This window comes from Oncorhynchus gorbuscha, linkage group LG03, assembly GCF_021184085.1.
Source record: "Oncorhynchus gorbuscha isolate QuinsamMale2020 ecotype Even-year linkage group LG03, OgorEven_v1.0, whole genome shotgun sequence".
Taxonomy (NCBI): domain Eukaryota; kingdom Metazoa; phylum Chordata; class Actinopteri; order Salmoniformes; family Salmonidae; genus Oncorhynchus; species Oncorhynchus gorbuscha.
In genome coordinates this window covers 68,094,327-68,122,005 of record NC_060175.1, presented here as the reverse complement: position 1 = coordinate 68,122,005, position 27,679 = coordinate 68,094,327, and the positions used below count along the sequence as shown (strand labels likewise).

At 43.7% G+C, this 27,679-nt stretch overlaps 1 protein-coding gene across 2 annotated transcripts; it reads left to right on the top strand.

The window, feature by feature from the left end:
* mgll (monoglyceride lipase) lies at positions 1–26,527 on the top strand. Of its 2 annotated transcripts, none has more exons than XM_046343436.1 (8): positions 1–235; positions 1,823–1,967; positions 15,107–15,213; positions 16,729–16,865; positions 21,990–22,100; positions 22,346–22,435; positions 24,351–24,500; positions 25,407–26,527. In XM_046343436.1, the coding sequence occupies exons 2-8, from the start codon at positions 1,843–1,845 to the stop codon at positions 25,527–25,529; spliced, it is 843 nt and encodes a 280-aa protein (XP_046199392.1). In that variant the 5' UTR covers positions 1–235; positions 1,823–1,842; the 3' UTR covers positions 25,530–26,527. The 2 variants fall into 2 exon arrangements, with proteins under 2 accessions (XP_046199392.1, XP_046199390.1); XM_046343434.1 differs by having other exon boundaries at positions 5–235; positions 24,285–24,500.
* The last annotated feature ends 1,152 nt before the right edge of the window (positions 26,528–27,679 follow it).

Here is a 27,679-nt window from a genome sequence, read left to right as displayed (position 1 = left end):
ACCCCATTTGGGGCTCAGCAGAAGGACAGAGCGGATAGAGAGGAGGTCTAGTACTAGAAGGTGCCTCCGCCACTGGGAAACGGGTTTCAGTCCGTGTGTATTGATGTTTCCTCGCGCACGCCTCTCTCTCTACATTCTTCAGCCTACGAGCGGCCACGCAACCTCAGCAGAGAGCGCGGAGAAGGCAGAGCCGTTTGTGAGGAAGCGCAACTTTACAGACCTTTCAGGACATAAGGTTGGTCAACTTTTTTTGGGACATTTATCATCATTTTTTTAAAAACAAGTCCTGCATGCATTGCTTCTATTCTCAGCCTCTGAATACTGTTTCAACAGATACAATATTGCTCTTTATAACAATGTGACAAATGGACGGGTATGCCAATTACATCACAAAAATGTCACGTTTCGTTACATTGTTATAAGTAGCAACATGGTTGGGTTGAAACAATATTCAGAGGTTGAGGTGGACGGGGGACCCATATGGCCCAATGTAAATATCACATTCAGCCTGTCAAAAATAACATCAAAGGTTTTCTGTCATCTCTCGTTAAATATTTGTCACAACTACAATGGGGGAGGGAGGTTGAGTGTTTTTTGTAGGCTATTTTACGCCTCTTATGACAGCGCCAAAGCTGGTCGTGTGAGTCGACACTGTCACATCATGTCCCTTGAGACTTTAATCTATCTTGGCCCTATCTCCAATATTTATATCAGTCGCACTGCCATCAATAGATAATTGACTCATAGGCTATTCCAAGGCACACATTGGATAAAATGTACATTTGGTATCACAAGCCTACATAAACTTGACGTAAGTTATTATTAGGCAATAGCTGAAACTAGACCTCAGGAAATAGTGCGGTCTATTTTTACTGGCAGACCCATTTCCACGACATTCATTCTAGCCTACATTCTTCATAAACGTCTGTCTTATCTAACTACGCTCTTCAAATATAGGCACCCGAGTTGATTAACCGTTCACAGGATTGGTTAACTATTGAGGTTGCTAGGGTCTCCCACCGAGTTAGGTAAATCTGCTTTTAGTTTTAATGCACCATATTGCTGGAACTAAATTCAAAATAAAATTTCATCTTGATGTTCTGGTGCCGTTCAGCAATTTAAAGTATTGATTGGGGACTTCTTTGTGTCGGAATGTAACGGTTTTTCTGGTTGATTTGTGGTGTTGTATTTGTGATTCCCATGACTGTAGTTTTGTATTTTAATGTGTACACCGTTTGGGTATAATGGGAAGGCTTACATTTTTGTTGTATATACACCTTTGTAAAAGAGACCTAGTGTTACGGAGTCCAGTTTGATAGATAATCGACTAGCTGGGCTGTTCCCTGGACCCAGTATGTAGGGGTTGTACAATTATTGAACTTGACAATTGTGTCCATCTTTCTTCTTTAATCTAACATATCGTACAAGAACACCTAGGTCTCAATATGTTTTCCCTGTTAAAATAAAGGTGAAATAAAAACTCACTCACCTTGACTGCACTGTAGCCTGTTGTTACTGTAACATAGCCTAGATGGCAACCCATTTGCCCTCGCCATTGCCATAAAACTTGTAGTGGAGGGTGAATGTTGTAGTGGAGGGTGAATGTGACCACAGTCACCTGGGGAGAGGAGATTTCAACATAGGTTTATGTTTCCATGACTTATGTCGCTGTATCGAATTCAAAACATTGCTTTGGAGCCGCTGAGTCAGCCGGAGAAATAGTGAAAAATAGCAAACAATGAATGTCTTGGTCACTTTTCGCTGGTCTGTCATATCTGTACAGCATCGACCTACTACCTGTTTCTCCCTGTTTATGCTGCAGAGTGGCTCCTAGGCGTCTACATGCCCGAACCAGAAGATCCGCGGCGGACTCCGCAAGGTGTCTCCTACGCCGACCTGAAGCACTTCGTCAACGCCGACGGACAGCACTTATTCTGCCGCTACTGGGAGCCAGAGGCCCCCCCAAGGTGAAATGAAATGTCATGTGAGGTGTAAAAAAAACAGACATTTATGCTATGCTAGAGACTGTGATAGATTCAACTAAAATAGAACCTAATGTTCTCCATTCAGGGAGTTATACAGTCCTGTGCTTGCCCCCTGCTCCCTCATGCCATCTAAAGCGGAACAGACTCCACTATATCAGAGAGTTGGCCCTGGAAACAGAGAGGCCCACACAACATCTGGACTATAGTGTCACACCAAACCATGGAGCCTGCAGTGTAACAGACTCACCCTCGCTCTGGTTTCATTTTACATTTGAGTAATTTAGCAGAGTGAACAAGGGCACATCAACAGATTTTTCACGTAATCAGCTCAGGGATTCGAACCAGCGACCTTTCAGTTTCTGACCCAAGGCTCTTAACCACGAGACTTTTTAGTTTTCTAAACTACCACTAGTGATGTGATCATGTTCCTTGTTTGTGGGCGTATTGAGAATCTGTCTCAAATCAAATCAAATCAAATTTTATTTGTCACATACACATGGTTAGCAGATGTTAATGCGAGTGTAGCGAAATGCTTGTGCTTCTAGTTCCGACAATGCAGTGATAACCAACAAGTAATCTAACTAACAATTCCAAAACTGCTGTCTTATACACAGTGTAAGGGGATAAGGAACATGTACATAAGGATATATGAATGAGTGATGGTACAGAGCAGCATACAGTAGATGGTATCGAGTACAGTATATACATATGAGATGAGTGTGTAGACAAAGTAAACAAAGTGGCATAGTTAAAGTGGCTAGTGATACATGTGTTACATAAGGATGCAGTCGATGATGTAGAGTACAGTATATACATATGCATATGAGATGAATAATGTAGGGTAAGTAACATTATATAAGGTAGCATTGTTTAAAGTGGCTAGTGATATATTTACATCATTTCCCATCAATTCCCATTATTAAAATGGCTGGAGTTGGGTCAGTGTCAATGACAGTGTGTTGGCAGCAGCCACTCAGTGTTAGTGGTGGCTGTTTAACAGTCTGATGGCCTTGAGATAGAAGCTGTTTTTCAGTCTCTCGGTCCCAGCTTTGATGCACCTGTACTGACCTCGCCTTCTGGATGATAGCGGGGTGAACAGGCAGTGGTTCGGGTGGTTGATGTCCTTGATGATCTTTATGGCCTTCCTGTAACAACGGGTGGTGTAGGTGTCCTGGAGGGCAGGTAGTTTGCCCCCGGTGATGCGTTGTGCAGTCCTCACTACCCTCTGGAGAGCCTTACGGTTGAGGGCGGAGCAGTTGCCGTACCAGGCGGTGATACAGCCCGCCAGGATGCTCTCGATTGTGCATCTGTAGAAGTTTGTGAGTGCTTTTGGTGACAAGCCGAATTTCTTCAGCCTCCTGAGGTTGAATAGGCGCTGCTGCGCCTTCTTCACGACGCTGTCAGTGTGAGTGGACCAATTCAGTTTGTCTGTGATGTGTATGCCGAGGAACTTAAAACTAGCTACCCTCTCCACTACTGTTCCATCGATGTGGATAGGGGGTGTTCCCTCTGCTGTTTCCTGAAGTCCACAATCATCTCCTTAGTTTTGTTGACGTTGAGTGTGAGGTTATTTTCCTGACACCACACTCCGAGGGCCCTCACCTCCTCCCTGTAGGCCGTCTCGTCGTTGTTGGTAATCAAGCCTACCACTGTTGTGTCGTCCGCAAACTTGATGATTGAGTTGGAGGCGTGCGTGGTCACGCAGTCGTGGGTGAACAGGGAGTACAGGAGAGGGCTCAGAACGCACCCTTGTGGGGCCCCCGTGTTGAGGATCAGCGGGGAGGAGATGTTGTTGCCTACCCTCACCACCTGGGGGCGGCCCGTCAAGAAGTCCAGTACCCAGTTGCACAGGGCGGGGTCGAGACCCAGGGTCTCGAGCTTGATGACGAGCTTGGAGGGTACTATGGTGTTGAATGCCGAGCTGTAGTCGATGAACAGCATTCTCACATAGGTATTCCTCTTGTCCAGGTGGGTTAAGGCAGTGTGCAGTGTGGTTGAGATTGCATCGTCTGTGGACCTATTTGGGCGGTAAGCAAATTGGAGTGGGTCTAGGGTGTCAGGTAGGGTGGAGGTGATATGGTCCTTGACTAGTCTCTCAAAGCACTTCATGATGACGGAAGTGAGTGCTACGGGGCGGTAGTCGTTTAGCTCAGTTACCTTAGCTTTCTTGGGAACAGGAACAATGGTGGCCCTCTTGAAGCATGTGGGAACAGCAGACTGGTATAGGGATTGATTGAATATGTCCGTAAACACACCGGCCAGCTGGTCTGCGCATGCTCTGAGGGCGCGGCTGGGGATGCCGTCTGGGCCTGCAGCCTTGCGAGGGTTAACACGTTTAAATGTCTTACTCACCTCGGCTGCAGTGAAGGAGAGACCGCATGTTTCCGTTGCAGGCCGTGTCAGTGGCACTGTATTGTCCTCAAAGCGGGCAAAAAAGTTATTTAGTCTGCCTGGGAGCAAGACATCCTGGTCCGTGACTGGGCTGGATTTCATCTTGTAGTCCGTGATTGACTGTAGACCCTGCCACATGCCTCTTATGTCTGAGCCATTGAATTGAGATTCCACTTTGTCTCTGTACTGACGCTTAGCTTGTTTAATAGCCTTACGGAGGGAATAGCTGCACTGTTTGTATTCAGTCATGTTGCCAGACACCTTGCCCTGATTAAAAGCAGTGGTTCGCGCTTTCAGTTTCACGCGAATGCTGCCATCAATCCACGGTTTCTGGTTAGGGAATGTTTTTATCGTTGCTATGGGAACGACATCTTCGACGCACATTCTAATGAACTCGCACACCGAATCAGCGTATTCGTCAATATTCCCATCTGACGCAATACGAAACATGTCCCAGTCCACGTGATGGAAGCAGTCTCGCATCACACACACAGCTCCTGTCACATAGGCTAGTCTGCAACATGTCACTGCGCCATTCTCTTGATAAGAATGGCGTCGGAGGAGATGGCTGCCGTTTTACGGTCTCCTAACCAATTGTGCTATTGTGTGTGTTTTTTTTCGAGTTGTTAGTAATTTATTTTGTACACAGTCTCTTATGACCGAAAAGAGCTTCTAGATATCAGGACAGCGATTACTTACCTCATACTGGACGAAGACTTTTTCTTTAACTAGTCGGACATGAAGGATTTACATCAGACACTCGACAAGGCCCAAATCCCCATGATACGCATGAGAAAGAGACAGAGATATCTGGGACGTAGGTTGGGGTGCCTTGTAAGGATTCGATGGCGAGTGGATAATCTGCCTCCACCATCAGTCCTACTAGCCAATGTACAATAGACGAGCTATGATCACAAATATCCTACCAACGGGACATTCAAAACTGTAATATATTATGTATCACCGAGTTGTGGCTGAACGATGACATGAATAACATACAGCTGGCGGGTTTACGCCGCCTCCGGTAAGACAAGGGGTGGTGGTATGTGTATACTTGTAAACAACAGCTGGTGCACAAAATCTAATATCAAGGAAGTCTCAAGGTTTTGCTCACCTGAGGTAGAGTATCTCATGATAAGATGTAGACCATACTATTTACCAAGAGAGTTTATATCTATATTTTTCGTAGCTGTCTATTTACCACCACAACCCGATGTTGGCACTAAGACCGCACTCAATGAGATGTATAAGGCAATAAGCAAACAGGAAAACACTCATCCAGAGGCAGAGGCGTTCCTAGTGGCTGGAGAATTTAATGCAGGGAAACTTAAATCCGTTTTACCTCATTTCTACCAGCATGTTAAATGTGCAAGCAGAGGAAAAATACAATCTAGACCACCTTTACTCCACACACAGAGACGCATACAAAGTTCTCCCTCACCCTCCATTTGTCAAATCTTATCATAATTCTATCCTCCTGATTCCTGCTTACAAGCAAAAGCTAAAGCAGGAAGCACCAGGTCAATAAAGAAGTGGTCTGCTGACGCAGTTGCTAAGCTACAGGACTGTTTTGCACAGACTGGAATGTGTTCCGGGATTCTTCCGATGGCATTGAGGAGTACACCACATCAGTCACTGGCTTCCTCAATAAGTGCATCGATGACGTCGTCCCCGCGTCCTCCCCACAGTGACTGTACGTATGTAACAGAATCATTTTACGTCCGTCCCCTCGCCCATACCCGGGCGCGAACCAGGGACCTTCTGCACACATCAACAACAGTCACCCACGAAGCATCGTTACCCATCGCTCCACAAAAGCCGCGGCCCTTGCAGAGCAAAGGGAACTACTACTTCAAGGTCTCAGAGCAAGTGACGTAACCGATTGAAACGCTATTTAGCGCACACCGCTAACTAAGCTAGCCGTTTCACATCCGTTACACTCACCCCCCTTTTGACCTTCCTCCTTTTTCCGCAGCAACCAGTAATCCGGGTCAACAGCATCAATGTAACAGAATAACTTTACGTCCGTCCCCTCGCCCATACCCGGGCGCGAACCAGGGACCCTCTGCACACATCGACAACAGTCACCCACGAAGCATCGTTACCCATCGCTCCACAAAAACCGCGGCCCTTGACGTAACCGATTGAAACGCTATTTAGCGCACACCGCTAACTAAGCTAGCCGTTTCACATCCGTTACACGTACATACCCCAACCAGAAGCCACAGGCAACATTCGCTCTGAGCTAAAGGGTAGAGCTGCCGCTTTTAAGGAGCAGGACTCTAACCTGGACGCTTATAAAAAAAACGCTCTGCCCTCGGACGAACCATCAAACAGACAAAGGGCCAATACAGGACTAATTGTACTACACCGGCTCCGACACTTGTTGGATGTGGCAGGACTTGCAAACTATTACAGACTACAAAAGGAAGCACAGCCGCGAGCTGCTCAGTGACACAAGCTTACCAAACGAGCTAAATTACCTCTATGCTCACTTTGAGGCAAGCAGCACTGAAGCATGAGAGCATCAGCTGTTCCGGATGACTGTGTGATCACGCTCTCCGTAGCTGCTGTGTGTAAGACCTTTAAACAGGCCAACATTCACAAGGCCGCAGGGCAAGAAGGATTACCAGGATGTGTACTCCAAGCATGCGCTGACCAACTGGCAGGTGTCTTCACTGACATTTTCAATCTGTCCTGACTGAGTCTGTAAAGCCAACATGTTTCAAACAGACCTCCATAGTCCCTGTGCCCAAGAACACTAAGGTAACCTACCTAAATGACTACCGACCCGTAGCACTTACGTCTGTAGCCATTAAGTGCTTTGAAAGGCTGATCATGGCTCACATCAACACCATTATCCCAGAAACCCTAGACACACAACAATTTGCATACCACCCAACAGATTCAGGTATAGGGATGAGGTCAGAGACCTAGCTGTGTGGTGGCAGGATAACAACCTCTCCCTCAATGTGATCAAGACAAAGGAGATGATTGTGGACTACAGGAAAAGGGGGACCGAGCACGCCCCCATTCCCCCATTCTTCACGACGGGGCTGTAGTGGAGCAGGTTGATAGTTTCAAGTTCCTTGGTGTCCACATCACCAACAAACTATCCTGGCCAAACACACCAAACCTATTCCCCTCAGGAGATTGAAAAGATTTGGCATATGTCCTCAGATCCTCAGGACCTCTATACCAGGCGGTGTCAGAGGAAGGCCCTAAAAATGGTCAAAGACTCCAGCCACCCAGTCATCGACTGTTCGTTCTGCTATCGCACGGCAAGCGGTATCGGAGCGCCATGTCTAGGTCCAAAAGGCTTCTTAACAGCTTCATAAGACTCCTGAACATCTAATTAAATTGCTACCCAGACTATTTGCATTGTCCTGTTTATTATCTATGCATAGTCACTTTAACTCGACCTACATTTACATATTACCTCAATTACCTCGACTAACCTGTGCCTCCCCCATACATTGACTCTGTACCGGTACCCCCCCCCCATCCTCACCGCGGTCCAGGTGCTATATAAGTCCCATATTTTATTGTTATTGTTATTATTACCACCATCTGTCCCTAGAGTACCGCTAATTGAATTACTTCTATTGACAGTAGTGTGGGTCAGTTTATAGTAGTGGACTTTCATAGTAGTTTGTTTAGCATTGAGTTATAGTTTAGACTGAAGGCTAGTTTGGGCATCTCATATAGAGTTGGGAAAAGCAGATAGAAACATATTTTTAGGGCATTCTGTTCGTGTGGTGGCATCATCTATAAAAAATGCACATTTGGTATAGATATCTACAAGCTATCCTATGGATTCTCCCCTTTATGACGAGATATTCTGTCAGATTCAGCCTCAGGTTTTAAAGATTGGAATCAAATAAATGCCTGTTTACAACATCAAATTCATGCAACTTCTGCCATACATGTCCATTGATGACATCGCTTACTGGGCATTTAGAGGCTAGAGAGTGAGGGGCTGCTGGTGAGAAAGAAGTAGGTGAAAGGTGCCGGGAGAGGGGAGGGCACCTTTACAATGATTGACAGATCTTTCAATAAATAATCTGGGGGCTGTGAACCAGTGAGACCTGGCTGTCTTTGTATACACAGGGCCGTAGCCGTATACAGTTCCTTCAGAAAGTATTCATACCCTTTGACATATTCCACATTTTCTTGGAAAAGCCTGATTTAAAAATGTTTTAAATATATGTTTTTTTTTCTCACCCATCTATACACAACGGCGTTTAATAACAAAGTGAAACGATGTTTGTACATTTTTTTTGTACATTTATTGAAAACAAAATACCTCATTTAGATAAGTATTCACAGCCCTAAGTCAATACTTTGTAGTAAAATATTTTGCAGAGTTTAAAGCTTTGAGTCTTTCTGGGTACATATCTAAGATTTTTCCACACCTGGATTGTGCAACATTTGACCATTATTCTTTTCAACATTTTTGAACTCTGTCAAATTTGTTGTTGATTATTGCTAGACAAACATTGTCAAGTCTTGCCATAAATTTTAAACTATATGTAATTCAAAACTGTAACTTGGCCACTCAATAACATTCACTATCTTCTTGGTAAGCAACTCAAGTGCTGATTTGGCCTTGTTTTAGGTTATTGTCCTGCTGAAAGGTGAATTCATCTCCCAGTGTCGGGTGGAAAGCAGACTGAAACAGGTTTTCCTTTAGGATTTTGCCTGTGCTTAGCTCAATTACATTTTTTTATCCTGAAAAACTTCCTAGTCCTTAACGATTACAAGCATACCCATAACATGACACAGCCACCACTGTGCTTCTAAATATGGCGAGTGGTACTCAGTAATTTGCCCCAACCATTGCACTTTGTATTCAGGACAAAAAGTGAATTGCTTTGCTACATTCTTTGCATTATTACTTTAGTGCCCTGTTGCAAACAGGATGTATGTTTTGGTATATTTTTATTCTGTACAGGCTTCCTTCTTTTCACTCTGTCATTTAAGTTAGTATTGTGGAGTAACTCCTATGTTGTTGAGCCATCCTCACCTTTTTCCTATCACAGCCATTAAACTCTGATCCTGTTTTAGAGTCACCATTGGCCTCATGGCGAAATCCCTGAGCGGTTTCCTTCTTCGCCGGCAACTGAGTTAGGAAGGACACCTGTATCTTTGTAGTGACTGGGTGCATTGATACACCATCCAAAATGTAATTAATAACTTCACCATGCTCAAATGGATATTCAATGTCTGCTTTATATATTTTTACACATCTACCAATAGGTGCCCTTCTTTGCGAAGCACTGGAAAACCTCCCTGGTCTTTGTGGTTGAATCTGTGTTTGAAATTCACTGCTCAACTGAGGTACCTTACAGATAATTGTATGTGTGGGGTACAGAGATGAGGTAGTCATTAAACAAATCACATTAAACACTTATTGCACACACAGAGTCCATGCAACTTGTTAGGTGACATGTAAAACACATTTCTACTTCTGAATTTATGTAGACTTGCCATTACAAAGGGCTTGAATACTTATTAACTCAAGACGTTTCAGCTTTTCCTTTTTAATTCATTTGTAAACATTTTGTAAGCATGATTCCACTTTGACGCTATGGGGTATTGTGTGCAGGCCAGTAACAAAAAATCTCAAGTGAATTCATCTTAAAATCAGGCTGTAACATAACAAAATGTATGAGGACACCGTGGTCTGGACCTCTGTAAAAAAGTTTTTTTTTAAACATTTACACTACCGGTCAAAAGTTTTAGAATGCTTACTCATTCAAGGGTTTTTCTTTATTTTTAGTATTTTCTAAATTGTAAAATAATAGTGAAGACATCACAACTATCAAATAACACATGGAATCGTGTAGTAACCAAAAAAGTGTTAAACAGATCAAAATATATTTTATTTTTTAGATTCTTCAAATTGCCACCCATTTCCTTGATGACTGCATTGCACACTCTTGGCATTCTCTCAACCAGCTTCATGAGGTCATCTGGAATGCATTTCAATTAACAGGTGTGCCTGTTTTTGCGACTGCACTTGAAGAAACTATCAAGCTTTATGATGAAACTGGCTCTCATGAGGACCGCCACAGGAATGGAACACCCAGAGTTACCTCTGCTGCAGATGATAAGTTCATTAGAGTTACCAGCCTCAGAAATTGCAGCCCATATAAATGCTTCACAGAGTTCAAGTAAGGGACACTTCTCAACATCAACTGTTCAGAGGAGACTGAACAGTTGAGACTGATCAGGCCTTAATGGTCGAATTTCTACAAAGAAACCTCCACTAAAGTACACCAGTAAGAAGAAGAGACCAAATTGGAGATTTTTGGTCCCAACCACCGTGTCTTTCCCACCGTAAAGCATGGAGGAGGAGGTGTTATGGTTTGGGGGTGCTTTGCTGGTGACACGGTCTGTGATTTATTTAGAATTCAAGGCCCACAGCATTCCGAAGCGATACACATTCCCATCTGGTTTGGGCTTAGTGGGACAATCATTTGTTTTCCAACAGGGCAATGACCCAACACACCTCCAGGGTGTGTCAGCGCTATTTTACCAAGAATTAGAGTGGTGGAGTGCTGCATCAGATGACCTGGCCTTCACAATCCCCTGACCTCAAACCAATTGAGATGATTTTGGATGAGTTGGACCGCAGAGTGAAGGAGAAGCAACCAACAAGTGCTCAGAATATGTGGGAACTCCTTCAAGACTGTTGGAAAAGCATTCCAGGTGATGCTGGAGGAGAGAATGCCAAGAGTGTGCAAAGCTGTCATCAAGGAAATGGGTGGCAATTTGAAGAATCAAACATTTAGAATATATTTTGATTTGTTTGCCACTTTTTTGGTTACTACATGATTTCATCTTTTTTATTTCATAGTTTTGATGTCTTCACTACTGTAAAAATAAAGAAAAACCCTTGAATGAGTAGGTGTTCTAAAACTTTTGACCAGTAGTGTAAATATATATTTTTACTCAGTTTGGGTCTCAACTTACTGTTGAGAATTAGAATAGTAGAATATACAAGGTGCAATTTCAAAACTTGGTTGTGCATCCACAGTTTTCCTCTTCTTATATGTCACTTATCGACACACACTCAATTAGCCCATTTCAGTTAATATTTTTTAGATTGGTAAATTAGTCTAGTTAGTCCAGCCAGCTATCTAAACTTGTAGTAATCATGGCCGAATTACCGACTGGGTAGCCTAAAGCTTGGCAGATAGCGATATTCAGTTATTTAATTATTATTATTTTACGGGTAGATCAGCGTTAATATTTCAGATAGATTGTGGCTTCCATCAATGTAATTGTCTGCATCACTGTTGTCACGACTTCCGCCGAAGTTGATCGCTCTCCTTGTTCAGGCGGTGTTTGGCGGTCGACGTCACCGACCTTCAAGCCATCACCGATCCATTTTTCATTTTCCATTGGTTTTGTCTTGTCTACCATCACACCTGGTTCCAAATCCCATCAATTACATGTTGTATATTTAACCCTCTGTTTCCCCTCATGTCCTTGTCAGTGATTATTTATTGTAAATATATGTGTACGTCTGTACTGGTGTGCGTCGGGTTATGTTACCCATTGATTTTTATTATTATGTTTTCCGGTGTTTTTTGTGTAAAAAAACTGCGCCGTTGGAAACACAGCTATTTCTCTCCTCTGACTTCTCTGCCGCCAGTTCACACCCTTACAGAATCACTGACCCGAAACCATGGAGTCAGTAGGAGAAGGTACCCCGGCCATAGGAGTGGAGGAGCACGTCCAGGGGCAGGCAGAAATACTACACCATCTTGGCAACACCATGGACCGCGTTGTCCAGACAATGGACCGCTGGGAGAGACAGGGAGTTTTTCCAACACCTCCATCAACACAACCAGGGTTTTCCCTGAGCGCCCCTTTCCCGCCTGAACCCAGTGGGATTCGTCTCTCCTTACCGCAGGAGTACGACGGGAGGGCTGCGAACTGCTGGGGGTTCCTGTTACAATTAGACCTCTACCTAGCCACCGTCCACCCGGCTCCATCGGGCCGTGAGAGGGCGGTCGCCCTCGTCTCGTGCCTCACCGGGAAAGCCCTGGAGTGGGCCAACGCCGTGTGGAGAGATGGAGATGCGGCGTTGGACCAGTTTGAGGAGTTCAGCCGCCGTTTCCGGGCTGGAAATTTTCCGGGAATTTTATAATTTTTTAATTGTATAGAAATGGAGTAAATAAGCTTAAACTTTCTAAAAATGTCTTGGAAATTTGAAGAATTTCCAATCCCCCCTGTCTAGGCCTCACTAAACCTCAGACCCTGGCTACAGCCCTGGCTCCACACACACGCATGCACACACACACACACACACACACAAGCATTCAAACACCCACGCGCACACACACACACGCACACACTAGGAGTTAGAGCGTTGGGCCAGTAACCTAAAGGTTGCTTGTTCAAAATCTAGAGCAGACAAGGTGAAATATCTGTCCTTGAGCAAGGCACTTAAACCTAATTGCTCCAGGGTCATCATTGATAATGGCAGACACTGGCCCTGACCCCACTCTCCGAGGGTGTCTCAGGGAGAGTTGGGATATGCAAAAAACACATTTCCAATTCACACATGCGTATTAATACACATTTATAAACTGGGTGGTTCGAGTCTTGAATACACTGTGTTGCGTTGTACTTAAAAACAGCCCTTAGCCGTGGTATATTGGCCATATACCACACCCCCTCTGGCCTTATTGCTTAAATAACACACAGTGTAATTGCACGGTATAGATCCATGAATATGAATTTCATTCTTACGTGTTCTATATTTGAGCTGCTTTTGAAAGCAAAAGCCGAATTGAAAACATTATTGGCATTGTCGAATTCCATTTTCATAATAGCAAGCTAGGATGATGGTTTGGTTAGCTATGCTAGAAAGTCTGTTTCTTTGGTTACCAAGGCAACTAATGTGGCTATCTAGCTAGCTAGTAAACCTGATAGCTACTTCAGTGGATGTTGGCACATTTCTACTGGCAAATGAATACATTCTAGCGGTAAATACAGTATGTCAATTTCTAGCCATGGTATAAAAGGGATAAACAACTCAGGGCTCTATGCGTTCTCTGGAATATAATAACTCTGTCGAAGGCCAGTTCCACTCCTTCCATGTCATGCACTATTTACCTGAGAACACATAGCCCATCATAGATTATCCCTCACACACAGTGCATGTGTGAAATATGACAAATATAAAAATACCCACCAAATGATGTATTGTAAATTATACACGCACAGCCTGCATATAGTTAAGTGGGTCATTACACTATTGATGTTGATGTTTGGAGTCAGGATTACAACAATTCCCTACCAGACAAGGCAGGCTTGAATGTTTGTCTTACTGCTTTTTTTCCCTCACTTCCCTTCTCTCTGGCTTTCTCACTGTCTATTACTCTACATTTTCCGTGATCAAAGTGGAAATGACATCTGCACCGAGACATGCTCATTTGGCACTTCTGGTTGTAGCAGTATTCACCTGCGCTGTCCTCAGTCCCCAGTCCTGCTGTAGTCAGTTAAATGAGGGTGTTGACCCTTCAGTGTTGAGCGGCTCAGACTCTTAATGTGATTAAGCCGTCAGTGTTCAGGCCCTGGCCAGTCCACAACCTCTACCTCTATATCGCTCGCTCCCTCCCTCGACCACACACGTACAGACTGATACGCCATACAGAGTGACTAGTCAGAGTTCAGTCTGCGTCTCACAAAGATGGCTTGTTGAATGCTGTGTCAAAAACGTTATGTTATTTCGGGCTGGAGGCAGCATTTGGGTCGAAGCCACATTCTGTGAGACAAGTGGGTTTCAAATTCCTTGGAGAGAGAGAGGAAGAGGGCGAGATAGAGGGAGGGAGCGGGAGAGAAAGAGAGAGGGAGAAAGTGAAAGGGGAGAGAACATTTCAACTCCCCACTCCCATTCCCAAGACACTGAATATACTCGACACAATCCACTGAGATAAGCTCTATAGAAGCCCTACTGTCCCATGTGTGTTGGGAACATTATGTTCACACAAAAGGCGCACTATGAGCGGCTCTTCAGCCAACAAGTGCGTGGAATCTCTAGCTAGCCGGAGGCTCTGAAATAAGAACGAGAGAATGAAAGGGAGAGAGAGAGAAACTGGAACAGAGAAACCACTAATCAAGCTTGATGAACAGCTACTCTTTCTCTCTCTCCCTCTGTTCCATCTCTCTCAATCTCTTCCATTCACTCTCCTTCTCTGAACACGTTCAGGCTAATTGCATCTGACTGAGAGATTCACTCCGTTTTGTAGACTGGTTATAAGCAGGAACCAAAGCCTGACTGGCAAGCTGAGTTGGTTCGCCACTCTTTCCCATGGCCATGTGTCTGTTATTGGAGATTCCAACCTCTGTCTGGTTCCAGTTAACTCTGCTGCTCTGTGGGCAAACAAGGGTGCGGTGCGGTTCAGATAACTGCTTTCACTGAAAGACGAGATGTGGAATGTTTTATTATGACGAAACCCCTAGATGGGCGATCAAGAGGATGTTCTCACAGCATTGTTGATATGATCCCTATCTAGTCACTGGATGAGTGGACTCAAGTCCCAACCACGTCCTTCCGATAGAGGGCTCGCCAACTCAATTAGCGACAAATCAAAAATAATCGGAGTGCCCTCGTCAACTAATTTGCAACACTCCCTCTGAGTGTTTGAATATAGTGCAAGAGGTGTGCATGAAATGTGTCTGACTTCACTCTTCTTCCTCGTGTCCTGCAGGGCTCTGGTGTTCGTGGCACATGGGGCAGGAGAGCATTCTGGGCCGTATGATGAGATCGGCCAGACCCTGAAGGAGCAGTCCCTGCTCGTCTTTGCTCACGACCACGGTGAGCCAAAGCACGCTGCAGCGGTGTTGTAGTACTTGAGTTCAGGACTCGGACTTGACTCAGACTCAAGTAGCGATTGGACTCGACCACTTGGACTCGACCGGATGGACTCGATCGGTTGGTTGTCAGAAAATCTCTCTCTTTTGCGTAATTCAACATACTAGCTGCAACATCAAATGTTATATAGCTGTATTATCCTTTCAGCATTACAAATGTGCAACTGTAATGAAATGTGACTTTAAAAAAATGGTTGGAAAGCAACTTGGCAACTCGAGGCTTTAGTGACTTGACTACATCACTGTCATGCAGCGCTTCTTAGTAGAGTCACAGAGGTAGCACTTAATTTTACAGTACAGAAATTGCACCAAAAATACTGGAGAAGTCCTACTACCCATTGCAGCCACATCATTTACTGCTAGTAAAATACCAGTGGAAATCTTAGCATAGACAAATGTGATGCCACGGCGTAATATGTTTGTTATCGCTAGAACAGTTTGTAAGTTTTAGTTTAGAATAGGAACGGTGACTGAGTGAGTGTCACCCAGTCTCACAGTGAAGTAGAGCAGGGCCCAGTTGAGTTGAGCAACAGCTCTAAGAGTCAACACCAAATGAGAGTTGGAACTCTGTGTTTCCCTGTGATCTAATGAGTGACAGAGTGTACAGCACTCAACAGAGACCTCTGGGAATGTCATCTTCATTAATGATTCATATTGTATCAAAGTAACCCCCCTCCAGGGTTATTATACAGTAACGAGAATGAATGTTAATAAATGTTGTGTTAGAGATTTTTCTTTATTTTGTCTACAACAATTATTTTTTAAACTCAATGTTTCCCAGTGCGTTTCAAAGTAATCACAGAAATATTGAAATCACGGGGTAAGAGTGGGATTTTTGACACATACGAGCATGCACACTCACACACACACACACTTCACCGCAGAAGAAAAATTAACAGCATCCCGCGACTGACAGACACCAATGGGCTTCCATTGCACCACTGTCAGTGGAAGATATTATGGGGAGAGAAACAAGTGAGAGGGGGGGGGTGTAAGGATGGAAAGGGAGAGAGGGTGAACGACACATGTTCTGAATGTTGAAACTGTAGCTGGTGCCGTGGTGCCATGGCAACGCACCTTTCACATAGCTTCAGCAGCATGTTCAGAGCAAGGTGTTGGAAGGTAATGGGAGGAGGGAGGGGCAGCTGGCAGGATAACATAGGATGGATTGGCACGTACGGAGATGGAGAATGGCTCTCCCTCTCCGTCTCATCTGGCTCGTCTGTACAGAGAGTAATGAAGGGTAGAGTGGGAAATGTATTCCTCTATGGCCTCTGTCAATTACAATGGTGCCTTGTCCTCATCTCTCTCTCCCTCTCCCTCTAAATCTCCCCCTCTCTCTCCCTCTAAATCTCTCTCGCCCTCTCATATATATATATATATATATATATATAAAAAAAATCTTCCTCTAAATCTTTCATTCTCTCCCTCTATATCTATCTCTTTTTCCCTCCATCAGTTGGCCATGGCCAGAGTGAAGGAGACCGGATGAATATTAAGGACTTCCAGGTGTTTGTCAGAGACTCCCTCCAGCACATTGATCTGATGAAGGGCCGACACCCCGACCTGCCTATCTTCATCATCGGACACTCTATGGTACGGTACATTCTGTAGTCTGCTCTCTGACCAGAGACTTGGGCCACTCTGTGGTACGGTACCCTCTCTAGTATTCAATTCTATTCAAGGGGCTTTATTGGCATGGGAAACATGTGTTAACAATGCCAAAGCAAGTGAGGTAGATAATATACAAAAGTGAAAAAAACAATAAAGGTATCTAGTATCTTCCTTGTCAAAATACTGGGGTCACATTCATGAACTAACACTCGCCTGTGGTATGTGGTTGTCCTACCGCACTGTATTAAGATGGATGTACCAACTGTAAGCCGCTCTGGATAAGAGCGTCTGCTAAATTACCTAAATGTAAAATGTCTCCATGGTACCGTACCGTCTCTAGTTTATTCCTTGTCCAAACACTGAGGCTGTATCATTGCCAGCGGCTATGGTGTTTACCTCTCAACACAGTTCTCAGAAGTCATAGGGCCAGGGTTAGTTCGAGGCTATATCCATTACACAAACATTATACAAGGACTTTGTTCAACACACTCGGTGTGACTCAGATGACCACAGATGCTCTGACATCACAGCTCGTGCGTCTATGCTCATGGGAAACGGTGTCCTTTGAAAGTCTAGCTATGTAAATACCAACAGGGCCAAGTCAGGCCTTAAAAGGGATTTGACGTATTTAGCGTTACAGGCCTCATTTCCCTTCCCTGCTGCTCTGCCTCTGCCTCTGTTTGCTTGTTCTGCTGTTCTGTGACTGATCTCTGCTGTAAAGCGCCTGAACAATGGAAACCACCTACAGCCTATGCGTCGAGATCCTCGTTGTGATTAACGTCCTTTAGATTCTCTCATGCACCACCAGCTGTGCACAATTAGACAGCCTTCCTTTAGGTTTGACATGCAGTTCAAATGAGATAACTTTGCTCTACTAGGAGCGGAATAAAGGCAATTTGAGTAAATGTTTAAACAGGACGTTTCATTGGGATGTTATTGTAATGGAGAAACCTGTGGAGTGAGGTACGGCCTTGCATTTTACGGGCATGTTGGCCAGTTTCCCCGGCACAGATTAAGCATAGTCTTAAGACTAAAGGTTCTCAATGGAGAAGCTCCATTTAAAGTCCAGGACTAGGCTTAATCTGTGTCCAGAAAACCAGTCATGAATGTACAGTTGAAGTCGGAAGTTTACATACACTTAGATTGGAGTCATTAAAACACATTTTTCAATCACTCCACAAATTTCTTGTTAACAAACTGTAGTTTTGGCAAGTCGGTTAAGGACACCTACTTTGTGCATGACACAAGTCATTTTTCCAACAATTATTTACAGACATATTATTTAACTTATAATTCACTGTATCACAATTCCAGTGGGTCAGAAGTTAACATACACTAAGTTGACTGTGCCCTTAAACAGCTTGGAAAATGCCAGAAAATTATGTCATGGCTTTATAAGCTTCTGATAGGCTAATTGACGTAATTTGAGTCAATTGGAGGTGTACCTTTGGATGTATTTCAAGGCCTCCCTTCAAACTCAGTGCCTCTTTGCTTGACATGATGGGGAAATCAAAAGAAATCAGCCAAGACCTCAGAAAACAAATTGTTGACCTCCACAAGTCTGGTTCATCCTTGGGAGCAATTTCCAAATGCTTGAAGGCACCATGTTCATCTGTACAAACAATAGAACGCAAGTATAAACACCATGGGACCACGCAGCCGTCATTCCGCTCAGGAAGGAGACGCGTTCTGTCTCCTAGAGATGAACGTGCTTTGGTGCGAAAAGTGCAAATCAATCCTAGAACAACAGCAAAAGACCTTGTGAAGATGCTGGAGGAAACAGGTACAAAAGTATCTATATCCACAGTAAAACGAGTCCTATATCGTTATAACCTGAAAGGCCGCTCAGCAAGGAAGAAGCCACTGCTCCAAAACAGCCATAAAAAAGCCAGACTACCGTTTGTACTTTTTAGAGAAATGTCCTCTGGTCTGATGAAACAAAAATATAACTGTTTGGCCATAATGACCATCGTTATGTTTGGAGGAAAAAGGGGGAGGCTTGCAAGCCGAAGAACATCATCCCAACCGTGAAGCACAGGTCTGGCAGCATCATGTTGTGGGGGTGCTTTGCTGCAGGAGGGACTGGTGCACTTCACAAAATAGATGGCATCATGAGAGAGTAAAATTAAGTGGATATATTGAAGCAACATCGCAAGACATCATTCAGGAAGTTAAACCCCAAACATACTTCCAAAGTTGTGGCAAAATGGCTTAAGGACAACAAAGTCAAGGTATTGAAGTGGCCATCACAAAGCCCTGACCTCAATCCTATAGAAAATGTGTGGGCAGAACTGAAAAAGCGTGTGCGAGCAAGGAGGCCTACAAACCTGACTCAGTTACACCAGCTCTGTCAGGAGGAATAGAACAAAATCCATCCAACTTATTATCAGAAGCTTGTGGAAGGCTACCCAAAACGTTTGACCCAAGTTAAACAATGTAGGCAATGCTACCAAATACTAATTGAGTGTATGTAAACTTCTGACCCACTGGGAATGTGATGAAAGAAATAAAAGCTGAAATTAATCACTCTACTATTATTCTGACATTTCACATTCTTAAAATAAAGTGGTGAACCTAACTGACCTAAGACAGGGAATTTTACTAGGATTAAATGTCAGGAATTGTGAAAAACTGAGTTTAGATGTATTTGGCTAAAGTGTATGTAAACTTCCGACTTCAACTGTATATGAACAAGCCGTGCTTAGAACCCATTAGACTGTAATGTATGAGCAGTGTCAAATTGGGCATTTCCTGTGTCAGGGGCAAATTCCACCACCACTATTATCGACATTAAAGCCCCCCCCCCCTGTTGTCTCAGTCAACACAAATGGCATGTTTCAGATTACAGAGGATAATCTTAATCCAGAAACAGGCTAGTCCAGATACATGTGGTCCCAAATAATCCTTTACTGCAATACTTGCACTGGCAGCTGATGAATTTATCATGACACCAGGCGAGACGCAGATGCAGACACAGGAGGTAGATGGTTGGAGTTTTACAATATTTATTAATCCAATAGGTGTTGGCAAGAGAATGGTCGTGGACAGGCAGGATGATCAGGCAGTTGGGAAAGTAGTCCAGAGTCAGGCAGGGGTCAAAACCGTGAAGACGATCAAAAAGAGAACGGGTTAAACACGTTGGTTGACTTCACAAACATACAAGACGAACTGGCACAGAGAGACAGGAAACACAGGGATAAATACACTGGGGAAAATAAGCGACACCTGGAGAGGGTGGAGACAATCACAAGGAACAGGTGAAACAGATCAGGGCGTGACAGAATTGACTGGTGACCCTCACTGACCTCACTGCACTCAACAACAAAGTCCAGTGTACCCTCTAACCGAGGCTAAACCTTGCCCACACTGTCCACTCTTCTACTGACCGTTCACTGCAGTTCTGATTAGTGAGCAATATAGACCCTTGCTCCTTTACTGGCCAAATCCTCCGTCCCTCCTTCTCCTCCTCTCTTTCTGAATTTCCTGACCCATTCCTTCCTCCTTCCACTTCTCCTCCCCTGGCTCTGTATGTCTGTCCCTCTTCCATGTCCCACTTCTTCAGTGCCAGGCCTTTATGTAATGTCAGTATGTTCGCGCCTTACATAACCACAATCAGAGTCTTCATAGTGTGAGGGGACGCAACACAATGCAAGTATTCTTTCCCTCAGTGCAAGAGGGGATGAGCTTGTGTGTGTGTTTCTGGTGGAGGCCTCTCTTGGTATAATCAATTCCTTAAAGAGCACCTCTGTTCCCAACGCTCACCCTTCCTGCCTAACCCTCCAAAGGCTTCTCTCTCTCTCTCTCTCTCTCTCTCTCTCTCTCTCTCTCTCTCTCTCTCTCTCTCTCTCTCTCTCTCTCTCCATTCATTCTTGGCTCCTTCAGTCAGGAGCCGTTACCCCAGAAAGCCTTTCTTGGTATGGGAAGGCCGTGACCCAACATGGCCCGTTTGGTTCCGATATCACTAGCAAACTCTCCAATAACAGCTCAGAACTAGCAGGGAAGATTCCCTAAATTCACTGGAGTTCACTCACTGTTTGACCAGACAGTTGAATCAGGCTGAAACTAACCCTGAATGGGATTTGACAAAACAGAATAAGCATTACTCAATCAACAACTTGTTTGTGGTCTCTCGATTAGTTAGTATAGATATACATAGAGATCACCTACATAGAGACACATTTATTCAATTAAATTGTATGGTTATCGCTATATAGATTTAGCCGTGTTTGCGATGTTCAGTGCATTTGACTTTCATTTCATTCGCTGGTGGGAAATGTTTTTCTCAACAGCCCGTCCCTTTAGAGGCCCCCACTCTCATGAATATTCAAACATCTGACAAAGAGAGGGCAGACAAACACTGTTCAAACAAATTTGCCTCCCAAAAGCCCTCCACAGTTATCCGTGCCAAATTGATTGATTCTAGGAAGCCGTTGCGTAACTCCTAATTAGTTTACCCTTGCGTATTTGATTTCAAGGAAAACTCCATCCAAAAACTATCTTTTGATATTTGTTTTGTTGGTCCACTGTTTTGTTGATATAGTCCCAACATGTTTTGCATGTTTCTCAAGATATATTACTTTCAAAATACAGAAATGCACCGAGTATACAAAACTCTTTCTATGACATAGACCAGGTGAATCCAGCTGAAAGCTACGATCCCTTATTGATGTCACTTGTTAAATCCACGTCGATCAGTGTAGATGGAGGGGAGGAGATGGGTTGAAGAAGGACTTTTAAGGGGGGGTGAAACTCAATTTTAGGAAGGTGTTCATGATGTTTGGTATACACAGTGTGTAGCCGGTATGAGCCGTGCACGGGTTTCTCTTTTCGTTCATGTTATTCAATTGTTACCGTACACCTGCAACAAAGATAGTGTAAGGGTAGACGCTGCTAAAGACAAAAGATAGCTCAGATGTGCGAGTGCCTTTTTGAATTGTATTTCTGTATTTTGAAAGTTCTAGATCTTGAAAACTTCATTGCTGACATGCAAAACATTTTGGGATATCAGCAATGGATTCATGAAACAAATACCAAATGATAGTTTTTGGGTGGAGTTTTCCTTTAAATCACAAAAGACGTCATGGTTTCTCCATCCTTTTTCTTCAGGGTGGAGCCATCTCAATTCTGACGGCGTGTGCACGACCGAGCGACTTTGCCGGCGTGGCTCTGATCGCTCCTATGGTCAGGATGAACCCAGAGTCTGCCACGCCCTTCAAGGTGGGTTTTGCCCATAGAAATAGGCATTTCTTCCTATCCACTCATTACCCACCTATTCTTTAACGGGGATGCCCGTTCTAGGAATTCTATTTCTGGGGTTTCACCTGCACCCAATCCCCTCACATTTAGCCTGTCACCAATGTTAACCAGTCCATTAATCCCTTTAACGACCACTGACCTGAGCTGTATTAGCTCCCCATTACATGCCTTTTTAATCTCTGTGGTTGTTCCTCTTTGTTCTGCAGGTGTTCCTGGCTAAAGTTGCAAATCACATTGTGCCCAGTCTCACTCTGGGCTTGATTAAGTCTAAATGGATTTCACGGGACCAAACACAGGTAAGTCTGGTCTATGGAATGTGTGTGTGTGCATCCTCAGCTCCACAATAGATGCTTGACTGAGATCCAGATCGTCCAGCTCTCTGTTTTGAACCGGTCGGGAATTGGCGACAGAGAGAAAAAAAAATGTTTTTTTCCCCCAATTCTGGAACTGTTTCCATGGAGCTGAGATAAAATGTTGCAGTGGGAACTAATTTGCTGCACTTCCACGCATTTTGCCATGGCTATTTCTGTGTTCTTATGCTCAAACATTAATACAAAACCAATGGGGATCCCAGTCGGTGCCCTGCATGCCCTGTCAGTAATCTAACCATGCCAAAAATACTCCTAAATTCATCGTTTTGGGACTTTTCGATTCTCCCTGACAGTCTAGCTTTCATTTTGGTGATTTCTAGGTGTCAAAGGTTATATTATTAAAAAATATATAGATCAATTGTATTTTTCTACAATCAGTGCTTTCAGAAACTATTCGTGCCCCTTGACTTATTCTACATTTTGTTGTGTTAAAGCCTGAATTCCAAATGGATTTGAGCAAATGTTAGTAAAATGAAATACAGAAATGTCATTTACATAAGTATTTGCACCCCTGATTCAATACATGTTATTATCACCTTGGTCTGTTGGGAAGCAAACTGAATTCAGTTTTCCTCTAGGATTTTGCCTGTGCTTAGATCTATTCAGTTTATTTGTAATCAAAAAAATCTCCCTAATCCTTGGCGATGACAAGCTTAACATGATGCAGCCACCACCATTTTTAAAAATATGAAGAGTGGTACTCAGTGATGTGTTGTTGGATTTTGCAGTTTTACTTTACTTTATTGCAAACTGGATGGATATTTTGGAATATTTGTATTCTGTACATGCTTCCTTTTCACTCTTGTCTCTTAGGTTAGTATTGTGGGGTAACTACAATGTTGTTGATCCGTCCTCAGCTTTCTACTGTCACAGCCATTAGACTCTGTAACTGTTTTAAAGTCACCATTGGCCTTATGGTGAAATCACTGAGCTGTTTCCTTCCTCTCCGGTAACTGAGTTAGGAAGGTCTCCTGAATCTTTGTAGTGACTGGTTGTATTGATACACCATCCAAAGTTTAATTAGTGACTTCACCATGCTCAAAGGGATATTCAATATCTGCTTTCTGTATTTTTACCCATCTACCAATACGTGTCCTTCTTTGCGAGGCATTGGCAAACCTCGCCGGTCTTTGTGGTGGAATCTGTGTTTGAAATTCACTGCACGACTGAGGGACCTTACAGATAATTTGGTTGTGTGGGGTACAGGGATGATGTAGTCATTCAAAAAATCATGTTATACACTATTATTGCACACAGTAATTCCATTCCACTTATGTGACTTATGCAATTTTTTTTTACTCCTGAACTTATTTAGGCTTGCCATAACAAAGGGGTTGAATACTTATTGATTTAAGACATTTCAGCTTTTCATTTGTAAAAAATATTTGAAAAACACAATTCCACTTACGGGGTATTGTGTGTGGGCCAGTGACACAATCTCAATTGAATCTATTTTAAATTCCTGCTGGAACACAACAAAACGTGGAAAAAGTCAAGGGGCGTGACTAATGAAGGTACTTTCTGTCTAGTTTTAGTCGTTTAAGTTTACACTGAAAGCGTTTTTCTATCCCGAAAATGTATTTAGAAAAAGGTTGAAAGTTTTTATTTTGGTGTGGCGGCAACAATTTAGCAGCGTCTGATATATCAGGCCATATCCTATACAGTAGTATGCACATCATGGGTCAATATTGAGAAAGCCAAGCGCCCTATGGGTTACTATCAGTGAACATCTAAGGGAAATGGTCACTCAACAGTCACTTCCTTTACCCTGCAGGTTGAAGCATATGACACTGACGAGTTGATCTATCACGGTGGGGTACGTGTGTCATTTGCCATGCAGATGATAGGCGCGTCGGAGCGGATCGAGAGAGTGATCCCCGCCATCACCTGGCCCTTCCTGCTTCTCCACGGCGACGTCGACAAGCTGTGTGACATCGGAGGGTCCCAGATGATGTTTGACAAGGCCCCGAGCACGGACAAGAAGATCAAGGTGGGACTAGCACCAGAGCCATATATGTAGATCAAATATATTTAGATAAATATATGGTATGGTTAAATATACACTACCGTTCAAAAGTTTGGGGTCTCTTAGAAATGTCCTTGTTTTTGAGAGGCCCATTATCAGCAACCATCACTCCTGTGTTCCAATGGCACGTTGTGTTAGCCTAATCCCTGTTTATCATTTTAAAGGGCTAATTGATCATTAGAAAACCCTTTTGCAATTATGTTAGCACAGCTGGAAACTGTTGTACTGCTTAAAGAAGCAATAAAACTGTCCTTCTTTAGACTAGATGAGTATCTGGAGCATCAGCATTTGTGGGTTCGATGATCAATTAGCCTTTTAAAATGATAAACTTGGATTAGCTAACACAACGTGCCATTGGAACACAGGAGTGATGGTTGCTGATAATGGGCCTCTGTACGACTATGTAGATATTCCTTTTTTTTTATCTGCCGTTTCCAGCTACAATAGTCATTTACAACATTAACAATATCTACACGGTATTTCTGATCAATTTGATGTTATTTTAATGGACAAAATATGTGCTTTTCTTTCAAAAACAAGGACATTTCTAAGTGACCCCAAACCTTTGAACGGTAGTGTTATGTCTCTGACTAGCACTGCACAGGCCCGAAACAGATATGTCGACAGACCTGAATAGCTCAGACACTGAGTCATACAAACTGATATAGACAAGCCAGTATATTTAGAATGGACACCATCTTATCTGCTCTTGAACTTCTCTTTTTCTTTTCATTCTCTATTTGTTTAACTGGCTGTTCCAAGTCCATACATCATCATCACTTGTCACACTAAAAAGAGGGGGAACAGAGAGGGTGAGAAATAGGGAGAGGTAACAGATAGAGCTTATTGTGTGTGTTCTCTCTCTTTCAGGTATATGACGGAGCATACCATGCCCTGCACCATGAACTCCCAGAGACTGCGGCGTCAGTGCTCAAGGAAGTCACCGGCTGGATCTCCGAGCGTCTCCCCGTGTCTCCTTCTCAGGGGTCCTAGTCTCCTCTTCCTCTGCACCCCCCCCCCATCCCAACCAACCCTGCCCTCCATGCTGTATTACCACTGTATGAACCTCAAACCTTTCTACATTTCTACTGACCATTTGAAATACTAATGCCAACTTGTCAGTAATCTTTGGACCCCTAGGGCCATTGTAGGGAAGTCCTGATTTCCCAGGCTCTATATTAGGGACAACAGCTGTGCCCCAGATGCCAGGCAGCAGGTCATAGTACATATATCAGCCATGTCTCCCTGTACTGAGTTCAAAGAGAGCCATGCTGAGAGCTGGGCCAAGCTCAATTCACAGAGGCATTTTTGTCATTTGTAACCACGGTGATCACCAGGCCGACAGAGACGTGTTGAATTCCCCCCATGCTGCGGCGCTCCCTTTTGTGTGTTGCCGTGGAGACAACTGGCCTTTGTTCTCCCCTCCATATCTCAGATCTTCTGATCATAGAGTCAAACATCTTGGACTTTTTTGAACGCCCCAGACTGCTGCCCCCAATGGTTATTTGTCAGAACTGCAGGGTTTTGGTGGCTGCAGCCCAAGACCAGAAGCTGCCCGTTACCATGGCAGCATCTCAGAAAAAAAAGGTTGAATCCATTGGAGCGCCACTGTAAAACGAGGCATGCCGTGACCCATTATACAGTAGATGCAGTGTACAGACAAAGGCATCACTTCGCTGCAGTTGACTCTGCATTTATGAAGCTGACAGGGCCTTAGGGTACCACCTGCAACATCAACATTTATGGGTGTTCCCCATAGTCTGCATTGGACTAATACAGATTACAATGTATTGTTATGAGTGGAAAGCCCACCTATCTTGTTACATTTATGATTGATGCTTACTGGCCAATCGGATGAAAGCTCTCTTCTTATATTGTTTGAGTGTCAGATTGATTTGACAGATGGCCCCGGCATGGAACACATAGTTATCGTGCTGGAGCTAGTCCGTCTTTGTGTGGTTAACAAACTGTCAATAAACAGCAGAAAGAGAGAAGGTTGTGGTTTCCTTCTTCCCACGCCAACATCAACCAACGAGGAGCTGACAGAAACAAGACGGGACTTATCAGGTACGGTACAGTAGCTGGCTAAGATAACTCTGTTGACGTTAACTGTGAAGCTAACGCACTGAAGAGGCTAGCTGGTCAGCTCTAAGGAGCCAACACAACACTGGTGTCGGAAGTGCTTCATTTTATACTTTTATCTAAAGGTCCCGAATAGTGAAAATCATGTTTTTCATCAAATATTCAGATGAAACAAGTTCATAGTAGGTTGACCCAAGTATGAAAAATGACTATCTGGTACATTGACAATGCGGCGGTACTTCCGGCTTTATGCAACATCACGTAAAGCCAGACATGTTATACACCAATGGTAGTGTCCTGTAATCTTAACTCATTTAAATATGTAAATACGCCTTAAAACCGTCATCGCGTGTGCACATCATACAGCTTTGTTTACAAACCGTAAAATAGCTTCAAGCAGAACGTGAAAGCGAGTCAGTCTCCAGTCACAAATATTACATTTACATTTAAGTCATTTAGCAGACGCTCTTATCCAGAGCGACTTACAAATTGGTGCATTCACCTTATGACATCCAGTGGAACAGCCACTTTACAATAGTGCATCTAAATCTTTTAAGGGGGGGTGAGTAGGATTACTTTATCCTATCCTAGGTATTCCTTAAAGAGGTGGGGTTTCAGGTGTCTCCGGAAGGTGGTGATTGACTCCGCTGTCCTGGCGTCGTGAGGGATATGATAAATATGATGACTTGCAAGTCGACTTTGACTTTAACACCAATGACTCTGACTTAATTTGGACTTTAGACTTTTGACTCGAACTGACTTGATAACCTCCAAGCCCAAACGTTAAAACTGATGCTATTAAAAAAAGTGTGCAGCGCATCAACTCTCTTTAAGAAGTTCAGATTACAGTTTGAATCGGACAGCAGTCAATCAAATTGTGGCAGCTGAGAAAAAGTTGCGCGTGGCAGTGCAGAGGAATGTCGGCGGGTGAATTCAGTCGGAGCCTTTGGAAAGATGATACCCTAAATGATTATTTTTGAATATTAATAGTCAACAAAAAACGGATTGCAACTTGCAAAACATGCGGGAAGAAAATGACAGACGGAGGAGCAACAACTTCC